Source organism: Stylophora pistillata, chromosome 1, assembly GCF_964205215.1.
Source record: "Stylophora pistillata chromosome 1, jaStyPist1.2, whole genome shotgun sequence".
NCBI classification, from domain to species: Eukaryota; Metazoa; Cnidaria; class Anthozoa; order Scleractinia; family Pocilloporidae; genus Stylophora; species Stylophora pistillata.
In genome coordinates, this window is record NC_142519.1 from 60,726,613 (window position 1) to 60,748,211 (window position 21,599).

Below are 21,599 nucleotides of genomic sequence, written 5' to 3' on the forward strand. Positions count from 1 at the left end.
AACGTAACGGTGACAGTTTTTTACCTTGAAACGCACTTAAAAACGACTCTATCACCATCGCTCATGCGTATAACTTATTCCAGCATGCGCAGAACTTAAATTAAATAAATTACGCATGCACACTTATACATTTTCATTCATACGCATGCGTGAAGTTTTTGAGCATGCGCAGACACTTTTTGTCTTTTCGTCACCTACCAATTTGAAATTGTTTAAAAACAGAAGTGAATTAAACTCATACGACCAAAAATTCTTTTAAAAGTGACATCCAAGCATCGGTACACAGAAACTGGTATTTTACGATACGATGTGGCGGTGTTTATAAATTCTTATCAATACATCATACATGTAGCAGACTTTTTAAACTGAAGCCTCGATAGTTGCATAACATTTCTCAATATGCTGCGTCGTTACATAATTTCGTGGGGTGAGAGATTACAGCAGTTCAATTTATAGAAAAATCCGTCCCTTACGAATTTTATTAGACAGAAGAGCATTATAATTATACCGACAAAAATCCTTTAAAAAGTGGTATCTAAACGTTTGTTTACAGGACCTCAGCATTTTTCGATATTAATAGTAAAGTGGTTTTTATAGATTGTTATCGATACATCGATACATGTAGCTACATTTTTAAAACTGCAGCGTCGATACGAACATCACATTTATATTATATGTTGCTTTGTTACGTAATGTGGGTTCAGAGCCAGTAAATTCTTGTAGCACGACATGCATGTAGCAGACTTTTTTAACTAAAGCGTCGATATTTACGTAACATTGCATAATATACTGAGTAATAACATAACGTGGGGTGCTGAAGCAAGAGCCGTTTTTCTGTGCGAGCGATGCATTTCCATCGAATAGGTTTAGGTTGCGCATATTGCACCCAAATTAAGAGACCAAAATAGAATTTATCTGACTGTGCGATACCGATAAGACCTTGCGGAGCCCAGACAAGAGATGAAAGAGGAATTGATTCTAAACTGGATTACAGCTGTACTATTAACGGAAATCTGTCATGCACGAATTTGAGATTGACCATTAGCTAAGGTGGGTGCAGTGCATTTCCAGTAGTTTTAAGTTGCGCCCAATGTTCGGTACCCAGAAAAGAAATCAATTCTGTTTTTTCTGCTTAAGTGTTCACGTTTGTGGTACTATAAATCTGGCGAAAGGTACAGGTTAGACATCAGTTAGCTTCACCTGTTACATATACTGCGTAGTTACGTAACACGAAAGGTGCAGGTTAGACATCAGTTAGGTTCACATGTTATATACTGCGTAGTGACATAACGTGGGCCGAGACCCGGTAAATTCTTATAGTAGTATTTACAGGTAGCACACTTTTTCAACTAAAGCGTCGATAGTTGCATAACATTGCATAATATGCTGCGTAGTTACATAACGTGGGTTGAGACGCGGTAAATTCTTGTAGCAGGATCTACAAGTAGCACACTTTTCCAACTAAAGCGTCGATAGTTACGTAACATTGCATTGCATTGCATTGTAATTGGTCCAAGCGTCGATAGTTACGTAACATTGCATTTTATGCGGCGTAGTTACATAATATGAGGCGGGAGATTGCTATAAATTTGGCGAAAGGTGGTAGTCAGACATCAGTCAGCTTCTGACCTGCTAGACAGACCCGCCGAATCGAAGCGCCACTTGTTGGAAACGTTTGAGCCTCAGGAAAGAAAGATCTCAAGATGTCTCATTCAAAGCAAGTAAGTAAATTACAACTCAGTCATTATTATCTTTTCTTTTTTCAATTCAATCAAGTGTTTAAACCTTTCTGTCAAACCACACCATGTGATTCCAAAACAATTTGTGAACTATTTTAGGCTTAACTTGCTAAAACATTGAAACGTCAATTGAATCTCAGCTCCAAAGCAAAAGGTTCGGAAATATTGAAACGGATTGTCACCCGTCTTCGGTGTCATAACGGTCAATTTGGTCCGTTGACTGTTTGGTTCAATGTATCATAATGTTATACCTAATAAACTTGCGGCAAAGATAATCACAGCCTCGGAGAGTTCTGCGTTATAGGCAGTTTCGATACGATAAAGTTTTACACATTTTTTCTCAGTGTATAGCCAGTTTATCGCCGATACCATAAAGGTGACAAATGTGCCATGTTATGTAACTTTGAAAACATCAAGTAAAGTTTTCTGGCGTAAAGCTTGAAACATAGGAATGTTGAGCTTCAGCTCCAAAACAGTTATTTGTTGTTTTTTTCTTTCCAATATTAAGGCCTTAGCCGATACCATGAAGATGACCTGGCTTATGGAAGGAAGCATAAATGGTCATGCATTTACCATCGAGGGAGAAGGCACTGGAAAACCTTACGAGTAAGTTTATGCGAGATAACGACCTGCATATAAATTCTCCTTTTGAGTAAATTCAGTGCTAGTCAGATAATCGGGGAAATCCTGCTAACTCATTTGTTACCAACGCAAACTTGAAAAATAAACCACATCTTGCAGACTTCGAATGGATGAGAATTTGATTATGTCAAGTATGTTTCTTGTGCCCATTTGTGACTTCTGGTTGCCTAAAAAAACGTAGATACATCAGGGCTCTGTGACGTAATTCAGTTTTCTTCATAGTCAATTCCTACACTTAAAATTAACAATGTTCTTTATTCAGAAGTCATTATAAAGAAATCGCTCGTGATGAAATTAAACAAATAAATCAAGTGTAGTTGCGGCGATTTCGCTTTTAAAGTAATACCATGACAAAAACCCTCTCCATCTGAATATTTCAGAGGCAAGCAAGCAGGGACATTCCGTGTTACAAAGGGCGGACCCCTTCCATTTGCCTTTGACATAGTGGCACCGACCTTGAAGTATGGATTCAAGTGTTTTATGAAGTACCCTGCTGATATACCTGACTATTTCAAGCTGGCATTTCCCGAAGGTCTAAAATACGACAGAAAAATAACATTTGAAGATGGAGGGTGTGCCATGGCCACTGTGGAAATGAGGTGAGCATTTCCTTATCAATTAACTGGTTATCAGCGTTCCAACTGGCAGACTGCACATAGGTCTTTGATAAAAAAGGGAACGTTTCTCATCTGCTTGTGTTGATTTCGCTGTCGGGCTCTACGCATATTATTTTTATTAATGATGAAGGAACGAAAGGAACGGAGAAAGATCCTTCTCCAAATATCATTAACTGTGCTACAATTAATATCAATAATTTATGAAGCGCCAAAAAACTCTTAAGATATCTTCGATTTTATGGAGTCTTTGATATTTTTACCAGTCACTTAAACTTTCTCACATATTTTGCATCAATGCACAAAGATTTCATGGCGACGCGAGAAAGTGAACATTTATGACTGATTTTCATGTTTCTAAATTACATCACCGAAGATTAAGCCAAAACTGCAGTAAATTGCGTAAACAGGTAAATTATTTTGTTTCCTTAAAGGAATAAGGCAAACCTTAGTTTTCAAAAGTAAACCTTAATTTTTCAGCATGGAGATTTGCCATTCTGTTTTTATTCGCTTATCCTTGACTATGTTCGTTTCTTTCAGCCCTACTCTTGTTTACTCTTTTTGCTTGTCTCATTCCTATTTCAATCTTTCTTCCACGTTAAAAGAACTAAAGATTTTTCTGCCGCAGTTGTTCGTTATGTATTACCCATTCTGTGTTCTGAAATACTCTCCACTTGGACAGCCTCAAAGGCAACACCCTTATGCACAAGACCAATTTTCAAGGAGGCAACTTTCCCATTGACGGCCCTGTCATGCAGAAAAGGACTCTTGGCTGGGAACCAACCTCAGAGAAAATGACTCCTTGTGATGGAATAATCAAGGGAGACACTATCATGTACCTGATTGTTGAAGGAGGCAAAACTCTGAAATGCCGATATGAAAACAATTACAGGTAATTATATGTGTACATAGATTAACATGTATCTAACTCATTCTTCGTGCTTTCCTGAGCCCCTTAAAAAGTATTTTTTTTTAACTACGTTATAATGAGAATTGGAAAAGTTATCAAACATGACAATAAATTTTCTCTGCACCTCCATATGGAAGAATGTAGCTGTTAGCTGTGAGAAGTACGAATTTAATTCTTGAGGCTCAATGGTCAAGAGGATTATTTTTATTTCGCCTGTTTTAGTAAGGTTCATACTGCAAAGATAAACGGACATTACTTTTGGAAAGAAGAATTCCAGTAACGGTAGTGCGATAATTGAAATTGGGAAAATGATTGTCTTGTGGTAATAGCACAAATTATAAGCAGAAGCAGTTTTGCTGAACGGTTTAAGTCACCGTCGAGATTTTGCCATCTAATTTTGCAATCACTGCTTTAGCAACTACACTTCATAGTTACAGAGGAAACTGAGGCTCCAGTTTGTTCGCTTACGATTCCACCACGATGTTAACTTACACAGATGGAAACTATCTGGATCTCCGAGGTTACTAAGGCTTTTAAGACCTTGGAATTAGACGATAAATCAATTTCTTTTACTTTTATACCTCATATTTTAGGACGGAACGTTCCGAGTTATCCTTGATCTCTTACTCTTCAGGGCCAACAAGCCAGTTCAGATGCCACCGAGCCATTTTGTGGATCTTCGTCTTACCAGAACCAACCTTGATAAGGAAGGACTTGCGTTTAAACTTGAAGAACATGCTGTCGCAAGACTCCTCGAAGTTTGAACGTTACAAGGAGTCAAAACCGATGTGGACAAAAAGACCACATGGCATATATCTAATTACATGTATTTTGACAAGTAATTCATTGGAATATTCACAGATTATTGAATAAAATCTGGGCCAACAATGTGTCTTTCCTTGTGTTGAGTTACACAAACGAAATAACTGGGTCAATCATGGGATAAGAGTTACTAGTTTCTTTGCTGATTACATATTTGAAGTATCATCATGGTCTCAAATAGGCTAAATGTCCGGCTATCGCAAAAATTATTACAGAATTTCCACCAACAGGTTCTCTCAATCTTTTGTAATCCTGCGGATCAATTCGTTTAGCCCATAAGTTTTGAAATTTTTTCTCACTGTTAACTTCTTAGTTGCTCATGATACATGGGTAGGAAATTTTATAAAAAGAACTTTCTTGGTGGGAAAAATATGCATGATTTGAATTTGCAACCTGTTAGCAAATTATATGCCTAGGTTCTTGTGGGACAGATCACCAAAAAAACGGCTTTTCTACGACAGAAACCTGCCCTTACTAAACTGAAATAGATCAAGAATTGTTGGTATCACAACTGTAGGCTCAAAATAGCCTTGTTTTTACTTTTCGGGTACAGATAGACCTACACCTGTCAAACCACTAAATAGTGACATTGCAAACAGTATCGAGCAGTTTTTAGAACCCAAGACACTGAATGCGAAGCCCTGCCACCTCTCAATTAGATTTTAACAGCAATCAAGTAGCCTTTCTGATGACATGGCAGGATATTATGCAAATGTATTCTCAAGCAACTCAACGTCCTTTTGGATGTATCACCCTGGAATTACACCCAGCTAGTGATGATACCAGACGATTATTCAGTCATCTTTTAAGACACGAAGCAGAATGTATGCGGATTTAAACTGAAAGATGAGAGAATGAACCTAGCATTGATCTGTTTAAAGCGTATTTCGATCGTTTCATTGATCATTGAACACAAAAACATGCTCATGTCTTCTATTGCTTATATTCTAGGAATTGTGAGTTTTTATAAGACATACCATTTCTACAAGCCGCAACTACATAGGTTGCACATAGGTCTACTCACACATATTCAGTGTCATGCTTTATTCAATAAAAGATGAAACAATATCTTTTGAGTGGTTTGTAGCTCATTGTATGAACTATTGAAAGTCATAATATCATACGGTCATAACTGTCATAATATCATACGGTATTGGCTTTAACGAGAATCTCTTTTATCGTATGTTTGGTACAGGGATGTAATATTCTTTCCGTCGCTTTGCTACATGCGTAGTCCTTTCTAGAAGAAAACTTTGGAATGAAGTGTTTACATGGGAAGATACTTTTTTTCATACTTCCAATCTAAATTGAGATCTGCCGCACAGTTTTCAAAAAAAAAACTTTTAATTTAAGGATTCAGGGGCGCGCTTTTGTTACCTCTTAAAATTTATTTGTGGGCAACGATCTTTGTAAATATGATTTAAACATTCCTGAAAAGACGTACGTGCTCATCTATACGCACACTCACATTTCGCTACCAGCCTTGCTGCTCGTGATTATCTTTGTAAAAGGCTTCCGTTCCCTTTCGCGCCGACACCGAGAACTTCTCCGAAGTACGAACACGTCTGCCAGAAACCACAAGCTCGCTTTGAAACGTAAACGGAACATGGCAGGGATTGTGACGACAATCTTAATGATGTTTTACATCACTTACCTTCCACAGTTTATAATTTTTCATCTGGAAAACTTCTGCAGCCCTTGCCAGATCAGCGAAGATTCAATAGTATTTCATAAAATCAGCGTCGTTACCTCACGCTTTATATTTTTCAATTCGGCGGCCAATGCATTCGTTTACGCTTGGAGAATGCCGAGATATCGCCGGGCTTTGGCAAGCTGCTGGAAAGCTATCCGAGATAAACTAAAGTTTGGCTCGCTGTTAGTGACTTGACTAATTTTTCTTTATTGAACAAATAAGCAACAAGTGACATAATCAGGGGACAAACTGGACGCGCGTTTGTTACGCGATAATGTTAGAGTTTTGTTACCGTGTTTTGGTATTGTCACGTTACTTTTTCGCTATGTCAGGTGTTTTCTTCGTTGGAAACTCACTGGACTAGAACAGAAGGATTTGATATAGGAAATCACATGAACGGGAAAATGTTAAAAATACTGGAAAGAAGCAGACTTTTTTTTAATAAACTGACAGTAAACTTTGAGGAATAAACTCCTTTAAAATTTTGAAAAGAGTTTTCTGAGAAAGTTCCTTTGAGGTTCCAAGAAAATTTTGAAAATCGTTCTTCATCTTTGGAGCGTTTTTCAGGAGTCTAACTGTAGTCAAGTTGTGAAAGAAATGCCACAATGGAACTGCCATTAGACAAATAACTGTTATCTTGAGCAGCCAAAACAGCAGCAGGCCAAACAAAAGCTTGTTTATTTCAAACGTTAACAATAAAACAATTAATTGTGGTCTACGTTTGTGAATAAATGAAAATCATATCGTATGTGAACTGCGGTTAAAGAAATTAGTATGCGAGCGATCTTCGCAGACTACTTAAGTAGAAGTGAAAATGAGGCCTGAAAAAAAACTCGGGCCTGTACGGGATTCGAACCCATGACTTCTGCGATACCGTTGTATAAGTCTTTGAATTAGCATGTATGTATATTGGGCTCGGAACAAATTGACTTCTATACAACGCTTCATATTAATGACAAATTAAATAACTTTTCGAAGCGTTATATCATTTTCAGCCTTGAAGGATTGTTTTTTCAATATGTCATCAGCAATTGATAACATGTAGGTTATTTAAAAAAAAAGTAAAAAAAAACAAACAAACATAAAAAACAAATAAATATTGTGGCGTTGCGCTTCATTGAGTCGGTTACCTGATTTCACGCGATAAAATGAATGCACTTTTTTTTCTCCGGAAGTCCATCCATTCGGAGGAACACGAACTTTCTTTTTTTTAGTCCAGTACATGACCAAACCTACAGCCAACCGATAAAAAAATATTTTTAAATGTCTATCAGATTTCTGCTTTGTCGTTTCATTATAACTTTGAAGTGGAACTTAGCCCATTTTGACCAAAATATTCTATGAATCAAGCGAAAATGAGATGAAAGCGGTTTTAATTTTTTTCTTCCAGAGAAAATTAAGCTAATGATGGTTTCCTTCATAACTTAAAGTGGAATTAGCAAACGAAGTTCAAATCAATACCTTGTCCATTCCTCTCCATCATGTATTGAAAATGCATTTGCTGTCATTTTACAATGTAGCTTAAGGAGAATTAAAGGACAAAGACCGGGCCAACATTATTCCTCGTCTTGTTCTTCCGTTGAAACGGCTTGGGTCAATTTTGTTAACGAATGAAGGTCAATGGAGTGATGTTCCTCGTCATACCCTACGAAAGCATAGAAAATTCTTGGGTTGTCCTGTTATTGTATATTTTACGTAGAATGAACGAACGAAGATCAATGATTTTCCTCGTCATGTCCATCCGATGTTCGCAGAGAAAATATTCCGGCTGTCCTTCACATACGCCGGCATAACAAGTACATTAATGGACGAAGGTCAATGATCTTCCTCATCTTTTCCATCCGTTTTACGCAGCTCTAAGCTTCAGTTTCCCTCCTCAAGTCCAGCTAAAGTAAAATTAAACGATTGCTTTGTCCTTTTACAATGTAACTCTCGTGGAATTAACGAACAAAGGTCAATGATGTCAGTTCCTCGTCATGTCCATCCATTTTACGCAACTCCAAGCATCAGTTGTCCTCATTTAGCCTTATAACCAAAGTATTATTAACTTTATACGGGTTCTTTTCTTCCAAAAAGTGAACTGAAAAAGAGTTTGATGACCTATTTTCCGACATGACATGAATTGCTGGATTTACAAGGAAGTTCGTCACTGAATGGAAGGCTAACAAAGGAACTTGCAAACTACCTAAGGTTATTCGTGACTGGCTCGTTACTATGATTTATTCATTTCTAAGGAACTTTGCATGACGACATTTTATGCTAAAATGATGCATTAAAGAGGAAATTATTTCAAAGTTTATCGGTTTATTCGCTGAGTGATGGTCGAGTTAAAAGCTAGCAAGAAACTGCCGCATCAAAATTTTTTTACAAACTCCCCAAGTGAAGGTGAAACGGTTATCATTCCGTTCGCGTTCTTTGTGTAAAACTTCGAGCTATGAGCCCTCTCCAATCATAGAGGTTAGACGTGCTAAACTACTATGAATTTCCTCTTTCCGTCAGCACTGTTCGTTTTTCTTTGCAGTATGAACCTTACTGAAATAGGTGAAATAAAATTAATCTTCTTCATCACTGGACCTCAAAAATTAGACTCGTATTTCTCCCAGGCAGCTGCTATATTCTTTTCTAAGGGGAAGTAGTACGATACGATGAGGCGGTGTTTATAAATTCTTATCAATACATCATACATGTAGCAGACTTTTTAAACTGAAGCCTCGACAGTTGCACAACATTGCTCAATACGTTGCGTCGTTACATAATTTAATGGGGTGAGAGATTACAGCGGTTCAATTTACAGAAAAATCCGTCTCTTACGAATATGAAATTGTTTATTAGACAGAAGGGCATTATAATTATACCGACAAAAATCCTTTGAAAAGTGGTATCTAAACGTTTGTTTACAGGACCTCAGTATTTTTCGAGATTAATAGTAAATTGGTTTTTATCAATTGTCATCGATACATCATACATGTAGCTACATTTTTGCCAAATTTATAGAGCCACGAACGTGACCAGCTTAGGCAGACAATACCCAATTGATTTTCTGATCTGACACGAACTTTGTTAGCAACTTAAAACTAATGAAATTGCACTGCACCCACATTAGCTCAAGGTCAATCTAAAATTAGTACTAGAGGGATTTCCGTTTAATAATACAACTGTAATCCACTTGAAATCAATTCTTTTTTCATCTCTTATCGGGGCTCCGCATGGTATTATTGGTATCGTACGGTCAGATAAAGTATATTTTGGTCTCTCAATTTGGGTGCAATATGCGCAAGCTAAAACTAATGGAAATGTATCACAGGTACAGAAAAACGACTCTTGCTTCAGCGGGGAAGGAGGGGACGAGGGAGGGGTGGGGAATTTACGGGGCTATGAAATGCAATGTCCTGAGACTACAAATGACTCACTTTGATACCTTTCTGATTTTTTTTTTTAGTCTTGCGCTTCCTGGTGCTCGAGTTATAGAAACCAAAAAGAAAAGAATTTGCCGCCTCTCAACCCACATTACGTAACAACGCAACATATTATGCAAATGTGACATACCTATCGATGCCGCAGTTTTAAAAATGTTAATAAAAGTATGATGTAATGATAATAGTTGATAAAAATCGCCTTACCATATCGAAAAATACTGAGGTCCCGTAAATAAAGGTTTAGATACCACTTTTTAAAATATTGTTTTCGCCATAATTATAATTACCTTCTTTCTAACAAACAATTTCAAATTCTTGCATGACAGATTTTTCTATTAATTGAAACGCTGTAATCCAGTTTTGTATAAATTCTTAATCTATATCTCGTCAGGGCGCCGCACGGAATTTTTCGGTTCCCGCCTTACATTATGTCACTACGCAGGATATTTAACAATTTATTCCACTGGCGCGCGTTGGATATGAGATGATAGATAGCTAAAGAGTTTCGTAGCGCCGAGTTGGTTATAATCATCTCATATCCAACAAGTGCGACTGGAAAAATTGTTTTATTAAAAAAACGCTCCTAAGATATTAGACAAATCTTCTCGACTTTATTTTGTAAGAAGAAACCGGATGTCACAATGTACAGATATTAGATTATGGTTTATTGGCTCATATACCATAATGGCTACACAAATAAATAGTCTTGAATTGCATTCTCCAATGATTCAGTTTTTAATAATATGCATTGTTACTTAACTATCGACGCTTTAGTTTAAAAAGTCTGCTACATATATGATGCATTTATAAGAATTGACAAAAACCGCCTTATCGTATCGCACAATACCAGGTCTTGGAAACAAAGGTTTAGGTACCACTCATCAAAGGATTTTTCTCGGTATAAGTCTAACACCCTTCTGTCTGAAACGCTGAAATTGAAACGCTGAAATTGAAAAACTGTAATCCAGTTTGGTTTAAATTCTTAATATAGATCTTGTCCTGGCTCCGCACGATACTATTGGTATTGCCCAATTAGATTAAGTATATTTTGGTCTCTCCGTTTCGGTGCGACTTTTTTCTCCGATCTATCATTAGGGCTCTGCTGCAAACTCCAGAGTATCTCGGGGGGGGGGGGGGGTTACTTGGGGGATGGGAGAGGGGTTAGAGGGTAGTGGAGCCTTTATGGGGCTTTGAAACGCAATGTCCCGGCAACAAATGACCCACTTTGATACCTTCCTGATTTTCGTTTGGTTTTGCGCTTTCTGGTGCTCCACTTAGAGAAACCAAAACCACTTCAATTCACCACTATCTGCCTCAGCACGGAGGATTCCCCGAAAAGCATTTACCAGCTCCCACCCCACGTTATGTAATTACGCAGCTATTATGCAATGTTATGTAACAATCGAAGCTTTAGTTTAAAAAGTCTGCTACTTGTGTGATGTATTGATAGGAATTGACAAAAACTGCCTTAATACTAGTTCCTTTATACCGATGTTTAGATATCACTTTTTAAAGGATTTTGATACACTTCTGTTTTATAAACAACAACCTATTTCATAACAATTTTAAATTCGCAGCAGACGGATTTCTGTGAATTGTACCTGTGTAATCCAGTATCGAATAATCTCTTTATTCATCTCCTGTCTGGGCCTCGCACGATATAATTGATATTGTGCAGTCATGTTAAGTATATTTTGGTTTCTCCGTTTGGCATGCGTGCTATTTTGTTTTCGCGATCTTTAATCAGGGCTCTTGTGAATACTTCAGAAATTTCCAAGGGTTGTAGGAACGGGCTGGGGCCTTTACAGGGCTATGAAATGCAATGTCTTGAGGCTACAAATGACTCACTTTCATCCCTTTCTGATTTTGTTTGGTCTTGTGTCATGTGGCAGTCGACGTAAAGGAACCAAAACCACTAAAATGCGCCGGTTTATCCCTCAGGACTTTTATGGGGCTATGAAATACAATGTCTCGTGAGGTTTTGATTCCTGAAAGAGAGACTACGTGGAATATAACTTCGTAATATTGCTTAGGCTTAAAATGGTAAAAAGAGGGATTATAACAAAGCATGCTTGCCCTATCTAGGTCCTATTGAACCGCTATGAATAAAATCTTTATTTACGCACGCTTGTACTTAAACAAGTTAACGTGGGCTTTTCTTTTTTACCCGGCTGCAGAGATGCTGTCCTGATAAGCTGCAGTACAGTTTTCGTTCTCTTTGAAATATGGAAGAAACCAGCGAACGACTGCCCAATTTTTCTATCTGCATTGACCTTTTAGGTCCTGACCCAACAAGCAGCAAAAACAAAGCCAAAAAAACTCAGCAAGCGCAGCGTGAACATTCTTTTGAACAATTAAGTCCCTTGACAACTTCGTCTCCGGGTCTTTTATTTTTAAAATTTTTATAGTGACACATAAGTTCAGTTAGCTTTGATTTTCTCTATTTCTCCCGTTATTTTTGAGCTTTCCATTCACAGTTATCGGTTAACTGGATCAAATTCTCTCGCTCAAACCCAAGTCTAAAATGTGGCGATTTTTTGACCAGTCAATAGGGTCGTTCTTTACTTTTTTGTGCATTGTGAAAAGTTTGTACTCTATCACAATAAAAATCTTCTTCGCGCAGATCATTGCTGTTTTGAAAGAATTTGTTCATGCCTTTAGCTGTGCGTATATGGAGTTATAGATGAACGCGGGAAGTTTGGACAGCCCTCAAAAAGCTAGCTTAGCCTAAAAAAAAAAAAAACTACTGTGGGCTGCGCCTTAAGCTATCCTTACACATTTTTCGTACTCTCCAAACTATAATATATAACAATGTCTAATTCTAAGGTCTTAACAAAAAGCCGTAGTAACCTTAGAGATCCAGATAGCTTCCATCAGTGTAACTCGATATGGTAATATGATCGTAAGCGAGAAAACTGGAGCCTCAATTTTCTTTCTAACTATGAAGTGTAGTTGGTAAAGCGATGATTGCAAAAATCAGCGGCAAAATCTCAAAATCACTTTCCAATTTCAATCATCGCACTACCATTAATGAAATTGTTCTTTCCATCAGCAATCGGTTCGTTTTTCTTTACGGTATGAACCTTACTGAAATAGGTGAAATAAAATTAATCTTCTTCGCTATTGAACCTCATAAATTAAATTCGTATTTCTCCCAGGTAGCTGCTATATTCTTTTTAAGGGAAAGTAGGTTTACTCACACATATTTAGTGTCATGCTTTATTCAATAAAAGATGAAACGATATCTTTTGAATGGTTTGTGGCTCATTGTATGAACTATTGAAAGTCATAATATCATACGGTCATAACTGTCATAATATCATACGGTATTGGCTTTAACGAGAATCTCTTTTATCATATGTTTGGTACGGGGATGTGATATTCTTTCCGTCGCTTTGTTACATGCGTAGTCCTTTCTAGAAGAAAACTTTCGAATGAGGCTTTTGCATGGGAAGATACTTTTTTTCATACTCCCAATCTAAATTGAGATCTACTGCACAGTTTTCAAAAAATAAACTTTTAATTTAAGGATTCAAGGGCGCGCTTTTGTTACCTCTTAAAATTTATTTGTGGGCAACGATCCTTGTAAATATGATTTCGGGCATAAAGCAGTTAATATTGGTACACTCATAAAAAAGAAAAAATTATGGGAGCTTGACATGATTTGCTCTTTATCTCGATGTGGCGTTGACTATGACTTGGTAAAACTCCACAAGTCGTCTCCATTCTGACATCATCCTATGGATCATAAATGAGCCAGAGTACTGGATGACTTTAGCTGTCATTGATTTCGCCTAAGCAGCTGTGACTGAAAAGTGGTATCTAAAAGTTTGTTTACAGGACCTCAGTATTTTTCGATATTAATAGTAAAGTGGTTTTTATCGATTGTTATTGATACATCATACATGTAGCTACATTTTTTAAAACTGCAGCGTCGATAGGCAAATGACATTTACATTATATGTTGCTTTGTTACGTAATGTGGGTTCAGAGCCGGTAAATTCTTGTAGCACAACATGCATGTAGCATACTATTTTAACTAAAGCGTCGATATTTACGTAACATTGCATGATATGCTGAGTAATAACATAACGTAGGGTGCTGAAGCAAGAGTCGTTTTTCTGTACGAGCGGTGCATTTCCATTACGTTTAGGTTGCGCATATTGCACCCAAATTAAGAGACCAAAATAGAATTTATCTGACTGTGCGATACCGATAAGACCATGAGGAGCCCAGACAAAAGATGAAAGAGGAATTGATTCTAAACTGGATTACAGCTGTACTAGTAATGGAAATCTGTCACGCACGAATTTGAGATTGACCTTGAGCTAAGGTGGGTGCGGTGCATTTCCAGTAGTTTTAAGTTGCGCCCAATGTTCGGTACCCAGAAAAGAAATCAATTGCGTTTTTTCTGCTTAAATGATCACGTTTGTGGTACTATAAATCTGGCGAAAGGTACAGGTTAGACATCAGTGAGCTTCACCTGTTACATATACTGCGTAGTTACGTAACGCGAAAGGTGCAGGTTAGACATCAGTTAGGCTCACATGTTACATACTGCGTAGTGACATAACGTGGGTTGACACGCGGTAAATTCTTATAGTAGTATTTGCAGGTAGCACACTTTTTCAACTAAAGCGTCGATAGTTGCATAACATTGCATAATATGCTGCGTAGTTACATAACGTGGGTTGAGAGCCGGTAAATTCTTCTAGCAGGATCTACAAGTAGCACACTTTTTCAACTAAAGCGTCGATAGTTACGTAACATTGCATTTTATGCGGCGTAGTTACATAATATGAGGCGGGAGATTGCTATAAATTTGGCGAAAGGTGGTAGTCAGACATCAGTCAGCTTCTGACCTGCTAGACAGACCCGCCGAATCGAAGCGCCACTTGTTGGAAACGTTTGAGCCTCAGGAAAGAAAGATCTCAAGATGTCTCATTCAAAGCAAGTAAGTAAATTGCAACTCAGTCATTCTTACCTTTTCTTTTTTCAATTCAATCAAGTGTTCAAACCTTTCTGTCACACCACACCATAAGATTCCAAAACAACTTGTGAACTATTTCAGGCTTAACTTGCTAAAATATTGAAACGTCAATTGAATCTCAGCTCCAAAGCAAAAGGTTCGGAAATATCGAAACGGATTGTCACCCGTCTTCGGTGTCATAACGGTCAATTTGGTCCGTTGACTGTTTGGTTTAATGTATGAGAATGTTATACCTAATAAACTTGCGGCAAAGATAATCACAGCCACGGAGAGTTCTGTGTTATAGGCAGTTTCGATTCGATAAAGTTTTACACATTTTTTCTCAGTGTATAGCCAGTTTATCGCCGATACCATAAAGTTGACAAATGTGCCATGTTATGTAACTTTGAAAACATCATGTAAAGTTTTCTGTCGTAAAGCTTGAAACATAGGAATGTTGAGCTTCAGCTCCAAAACAGTTATTTGTTGTTTTTTTCTTTCCAATATTAAGGCCTTAGCCGATACCATGAAGATGACCTGGCTTATGGAAGGAAGCATAAATGGTCATGCATTTACCATCGAGGGAGAAGGCACTGGAAAACCTTACGAGTAAGTTTATGCGAGATAACGACCTGCACATAAATTCACCTTTTGAGTAAATTCAGTGCTAGTCAGATAATCGGGGAAAACCTGCTAACTCATTTGTTACCAACGCAAACTTGAAAAATAAACCACATCTTGCAGACTTCGAATGGATGAGAATTTGATTATGTCAACTATGTTTCTTACGCCCATTTGTGACATCTGGTTGCCTCAAAAAGGTAGATACATCAGGGCTCTGTGACGTAATTCAGTTTTCTTCATAGTCAATTCCTACACTTAAAATTAACAATGTTCTTTAATCAGAAGTCATTGTAAAGAAATCGCTCGTGATGAAATTAAACAAATAAATCAAGTGTAGTTGCGGCGATTTCGCTTTTAAAGTAATACCATGACAAAAACCCTCTCCATCTGAATATTTCAGAGGCAAGCAAGCAGGGACATTCCGTGTTATAAAGGGCGGACCCCTTCCATTTGCCTTTGACTTAGTGGCACCGACCTTGAAGTATGGATTCAAGTGTTTTATGAAGTACCCTGCTGATATACCTGACTATTTCAAGCTGGCATTTCCCGAAGGTCTAAAATACGACAGAAAAATAACATTTGAAGATGGAGGATGTGCCACGGCCACTGTGGAAATGAGGTGAGCATTTCCTTATCAACTAACTGGTTATCAGCTTTCTAACTGGCAGACTGCACAGAAGTCTCTGATAAAAAAGGGAACGTTTCTCATCTGCTTGTGTTGATTTCGCTGTCGGGCTCTACGCATTTTATTTTTATTCATGATGAAAGAACGAAAGCATCGGAAAAAGATCCTCCTCCAAATAATCATTAACTGTTCTACAATTAATATCAATAATTTATAAAGCGCCAAAAAACTCTTAAGATATCTTCTACTTTATGGAGTCTTTGATATTTTTACCAGTCACTTCAACTTTCTCACATATTTTGCATCATTGCACAAAGATTTGATCGCGACGCGAGAAAGTGAACATTTATGACTGATTTTCATGTTTCTAAATTACATCACCGAAGATTAAACCAAAACTGCAGTAAATTGCGTAAACAGGTAAATTATTTTGTTTCCTTAAAGGAATAGGGCAAACCTTAGTTTTCAAAAGTAAACCTTAATTTTTCAGCCTGGAGATTTGGCATTCCGTGTTTATTCGCGTATCCTTGATTATGTTCGTTTCTTTAAGCCCTACTCTTGTTTACTCTTTTTGCTTCAGTCTCATTCCTTTTTCAACCTCTCTTCCACGTTAAAAGAACTAAAGATTTTTCTGCCGCAGTTCTTCGTTATGTATTACCTATTCTGTGTTCTGAAATACTTTCTACTTGGACAGCCTCAAAGGCAACACCCTTATGCACAAGACCAATTTTCAAGGAGGCAACTTTCCCATTGACGGTCCCGTCATGCAGAAAAGGACTCTTGGCTGGGAACCAACCTCAGAGAAAATGACTCCTTGTGATGGAATAATCAAGGGAGACACTATCATGTACCTGATGGTTGAAGGAGGCAAAACTCTGAAATGCCGATATGAAAACAATTACAGGTAATTATACGGGTACATAGATTCACATGTATCTAACTCATTCTTCGTGGACTTTCCTGAGCCCCTTAAAAAGTATTTTTTTTTTAACTACGTTATAATGAGAATTGGAAAAGTTATCAAACGTGACAATAAATTTTCTCTGCATCTCCATATGGAAGAATGTAGCTGCTAGCTGTGAGAAATACGAATTTAATTCTTGAGGCTCAATGGTCAAGAAGATCATTTTTATTTCGCCTGTTTCAGTAAGGTTCATACTGCAAAGATAAACGGACATTACTTTTGGAAAGAAGAACTCCATTAACGGTAGTGCGATAATTGAAATTGGAAAATGATTGTCTTGTGGTAATAGCACAAATTATAAACAAAAGCAGTTTTGCTGAACGGTTTAAGTCACCGTCGAGATTTTGCCATCTAATTTTGCAATCACTGCTTTAGCAACTACACTTCATAGTTACTGAGGAAACTGAGGCTCCAGTTTGTTCCCTTACGATTCCATCACGATGTTAACTTACACTGATGGAAACTATCTGGATCTCCGAGGTTACTAAGGCTTTTGAGACCTTGGAATTAGACGATAAATCAATTTCTTTAACTTTTATACCTCATATTTTAGGACGGAACGTCACGAGTTATCCTTGATATTTTACTCCTCAGGGCCAACAAGCCAGTTCAGATGCCACCGAGCCATTTTGTGGATCTTCGTCTTACCAGAACCAACCTTGATAAGGAAGGACTGGCGTTTAAACTGGAAGAACATGCTGTGGCAAGAGTCCTCGAGGTTTGAACGTTGCAAGGAGTCAAAACCGATGTGGACAAAAAAACCACATGGCATGTATCTAATTACATGTATTTTGACAAGTAATTCATTGGAATATTCACAGATTATTGAATAAAATCTGGGCAAAAAATGTGTCTTTCCTTGTGTTGAGTTACACAAACGAAATAACTGGGTCAATCATGGGACAAGAGTTACTAGTTTCTTTGCTGATTACATATTTGAAGTATCATCGTGGTCTCAAATAGGCTAAATGTCCGGCTATCGCAAAAATTATTACAGAATTTCCACCAACAGGTTCTCTCAATCTTCTGTAATCCTGCGGATCAATTCGTTTAGCCCATAACTTTTGACATTTTTTCTCACTGTTAACTTCTTAGTTGCACAAGATACATGGGTAGGAAATTTTATAAAAAGAGCTTCCTTGGTGGGAAAAATATGCATGATTTGAATTTGCAACCTGTTAGCAAACTATATGCCTAGGTTCTTGTGGGACAGATCACCGAAAAAAACGGCTTTTCTATTGCAGAAACCTGCCCTTGCTAAACTGAAATAGATCAAGAGTTGTTGGTATCACAACTGTAGGCTCAAAACAGCCTTGTTTTTACTTTTCGGGTACAGATAGACAAACAACTGTCAAACCACTAAATAGTAACATTGCAAACAGTATCGAGCAGTGTTTAGAACCCAAAACACTGAATACCAAACCCTGCCACCTTCCATTTAAATTTTAACAGCAATCAAGTAGCTTTGTTAAAGAGCTGACATGTCCAGAAGACTTCCAAAGACAGTTTCTCAGGGAATTCAGAGGAATTCCTCATCCTCATCCCTAAAAATTTATTACTACAAGCCTTTCCGATGAGATGGCAGAATATTATGCAAGTGTATTCTCAAGCAACTCAAAGTCCTTTTGGATATATCACCCTGGATTTACACCCAGCTAGTGATGATACCAGACGATTATTCAGTCATCTTTTAAGACACGAAGCAGGATATATGCGGATTTATACTGAAAGATCAGATAATGAACCTAGCATTGATCTGCTTAAAACGTATATCGATCGTTTCATTGATCATTGAACACAAAAACATGCTCATGTCTTCCATTGTTTATATTCTAGCAATTGTGAATTTTAACAAGGCATACCATTTGTACAAGCCGCAACTACATAGGTTGCACATAGGTTTACTCACACATATTTAGTGTCATTCTTTATTCAATAAAAGATGAAACGATATCTTTTGAGTGGTTTGTAGCTCAATATATGAACTATTGAAAGTCATAATATCATACGGTCATAACTGTCATAATATCATACGGTATTGGCTTTAACGAGAATCTCTTTTACCGTATGTTTGGTACAGGGATGTAATATTCTTTCCGTCGCTTTGCTACATGCGTAGTCCTTTCTAGAAGAAAACTTTCGAATGAAGTTTTTGCATGGGAAGATACTTTTTTTCATACTTCCAGTCTAAATTGAGATCTACTACACAGTTTTCAGAAGCTAAACTTTTAATTTAAGGATTCAAGGGCGCGCTTTTGTTACCTCTTAAAATTTATTTGTGGGCAACGATCCTTGTAAATATGATTTCGGGCATAAAGCAGTTAATATTGGTACACTCATAAAAAGAAAAAATTATGGGAGCTTGACATGATTTGTTCTTTATCTCGATGTGGCGTTGACTATGAGCTGGGAAAACTCCACAAGTCGTCTCCGTTTTGACATCTACCTATGGATCATAAATGAGCCAGAGTACTGGATGACTTTAGCTGTCATTGATTTCGCCTTATCAGCTGTGACTGCGTTCGCCAATTCCATATTGCTAGTTACGATTTGGTACAATCCTTTGAGATCGCTTCGAGCTCCGCCATGTTTATTGATGGCGAGTTTAAGCTCGGCGGATTTGATTGTAGGGCTGTGTGTAATCCCCATAGTGGCGTTGAGAGATGTCTATCGATCTTTGCAACAAGTGGCACCATTACCGTCAATTGTGGGAACTATGGCATCATGCATTCTAGGCGCAAAACTCTTTGTCAGTAGCGCTACCATTGTTGCAATGTCAACAGCTTGTTTTTACGCCATCAATAATCCCTTTCGATGCAAGACAAATATGACAAGAAAGAGAGTTTACTGGTTGATAATCTTGATATGGATAGTATCAGTCCTTATCTGCTTTCTTCCGGTGATAAACATTCCTGAAAAGACGTACATGCTCATTTATACGCACACTCACATTTCGCTACCAGCCTTGCTGCTCGCGATTATCTTCGTAAAAGGCTTCCGTTCCCTTTCGTGCCGACGCCGAGAACTTCTTCAAAGTACGAACACGTCTGCCAGAAACCACAAGCTCGCTTTGGAACGTAAACGGAACATGGCAGGGGTTGTGACGACAATCCTAATGACGTTTTACATCACTTTCCTTCCACAGTTTATAATTTTTCATCTGGAAAATTTCTGCAGCCCTTGCCAGATCAGCGAAGATTCAATAGTATTCCATAAAATCAGCGTCGTTACTTCACGCTTTATATTTTTCAATTCGGCAGCCAATCCATTCGTTTACGCTTGGAGAATGCCGAGATATCGCCGGGCTTTGGCAAGCTGCTGGAAAGCTATCCGAGATAAACTAAAGTTTGGCTCGCTGTTAGCGACTTGACTCATTTTTCTTTATTCAACAAATAAGCAACAAGTGACATAAACAGGGGACAAACTGGACGCGCGTTTGTTATGCGATAATGTTAGAGTTTTGTTACCGTGTTTTGGTATTGTCACGTTACTTTTTTGCTACGTCAGGTGTTTTCTTCGTTGGAAACTCACTGCACTAGAACAGAAGGATTTAATATAGGAAATCACATGAACGGGAAAATGTTAAAAATACTGGAAAGAAGCAGACTTTTTTTAATAAACTGACAGTAAACTTTGAGGAATAAACTCCTTTAAAATTATGAAAAGAGTTTTCTGAGAAAGTTCCTTTGAGGTTCCGAGAAAATTTTGAAAACCGTTCTTCATCTTTGGAGCGTTTTTCAGGTCTAAAATGTATTCAAGTTGTGAAACAAATGCCACAATGGAACTCCCATTAGGCAAATAACTGTTATGTTGAGCAGCCAAAACAGCAGTAGGCCAAACAAAAGCTTGTTTATTTCAAACGTTAACAGTAAAACAATTAATTGTGGTCTACGTTTGTGAATATATGAAAATCATATCGTATGTGAACTGCGGTTAAAGAAATTAGTATGCGAGCGATCTTCGCAGACTACTTAAGTAGAAGTGAAAATGAGGCCTGAAAAAAAATTCGGGCCTGTACGGGATTCGAACCCATGACTTCTACGATACCGTTGTATAAGTCTTTGAATTAGCATGTATATATATTGGGCTCGGAACAAATTGACTTCTATACAACGCCTCATATTAATGATAAATTAAATAACTTTTCGAAGCGTTATATCATTTTCAGCCTTGAAGGATTGTTTTTTCAATATGTCATCAGCAATTGATAACATGTGGGTTATTTAAAAAAAAAGTAAAAAAAAAAACAAACAAACATAAAAAACAAATAAATATTGTGGCGTTGCGCTTCATTGAGTCGGTTACCTGATTTCACGCGATAAAATGAATGCACTTTTTTTTCTCCGGAAGTCCATCCATTCGGAGGAACACGAACTTTCTTTTTTTTAGTCCAGTACATGACCAAACCTACAGCCAACCGATAAAAAAATATTTTTAAATGTCTATCAGATTTCAGCTTTGTCATTTCATTATAACTTTGAAGTGGAACTTAGCCCATTTTGACCAAAATATTCTATGAATCAAGCGAAAATGAGATGAAAGCGGTTTTAATTTTTTTCTTCCAGCGAAAATTAAGCTAAT

The 21,599-nt window shown here is 37.5% G+C and overlaps 3 protein-coding genes and 1 long non-coding RNA gene across 4 annotated transcripts in view; all 4 read left to right on the forward strand.

Moving 5' to 3' along the window:
- LOC148743535 (uncharacterized) overlaps positions 1-21,599 on the forward strand; it is a 62,263-nt gene that overhangs the window by 15,570 nt on the left and 25,094 nt on the right. The window lies entirely within an intron of this gene.
- LOC148743539 (GFP-like fluorescent chromoprotein amFP486) lies at positions 742-4,966 on the forward strand. The gene is made up of 5 exons (XM_088727488.1): positions 742-1,721; positions 2,248-2,345; positions 2,762-2,980; positions 3,678-3,887; positions 4,540-4,966. The coding sequence occupies exons 1-5, from the start codon at positions 1,704-1,706 to the stop codon at positions 4,667-4,669; spliced, it is 675 nt and encodes a 224-aa protein (XP_088583614.1). The 5' UTR covers positions 742-1,703; the 3' UTR covers positions 4,670-4,966.
- LOC148743540 (GFP-like fluorescent chromoprotein amFP486) lies at positions 14,671-17,816 on the forward strand. Its single transcript, XM_088727475.1, has 5 exons — positions 14,671-14,790; positions 15,317-15,414; positions 15,830-16,048; positions 16,749-16,958; positions 17,613-17,816. The coding sequence occupies exons 1-5, from the start codon at positions 14,773-14,775 to the stop codon at positions 17,740-17,742; spliced, it is 675 nt and encodes a 224-aa protein (XP_088583601.1). The 5' UTR covers positions 14,671-14,772; the 3' UTR covers positions 17,743-17,816.
- LOC148743541 (adenosine receptor A1-like) lies at positions 19,420-20,720 on the forward strand. The gene has a single exon (XM_088727450.1). The coding sequence runs from the start codon at positions 19,420-19,422 to the stop codon at positions 20,386-20,388; it is 969 nt and encodes a 322-aa protein (XP_088583576.1). The 3' UTR covers positions 20,389-20,720.

What these genes read in the sequence shown, in the direction of transcription:
- LOC148743539 (XM_088727488.1), top strand. An exon ending in GGCACTGGAAAACCTTACGA is followed by an intron (nt 2,346 to 2,761) that starts GTAAGTTTATGC and finishes TGAATATTTCAG; the next exon opens with AGGCAAGCAAGCAGGGACAT. An exon ending in CGATATGAAAACAATTACAG is followed by an intron (nt 3,888 to 4,539) that starts GTAATTATATGT and finishes CTTACTCTTCAG; the next exon opens with GGCCAACAAGCCAGTTCAGA.
- LOC148743540 (XM_088727475.1), top strand. An exon ending in GGCACTGGAAAACCTTACGA is followed by an intron (nt 15,415 to 15,829) that starts GTAAGTTTATGC and finishes TGAATATTTCAG; the next exon opens with AGGCAAGCAAGCAGGGACAT. An exon ending in CGATATGAAAACAATTACAG is followed by an intron (nt 16,959 to 17,612) that starts GTAATTATACGG and finishes TTTACTCCTCAG; the next exon opens with GGCCAACAAGCCAGTTCAGA.
- LOC148743541 (XM_088727450.1), top strand. Translation starts at nt 19,420, where the DNA reads ATGAGCTGGGAAAACTCCACAAGTCGTCTCCGTTTTGACATCTACCTA.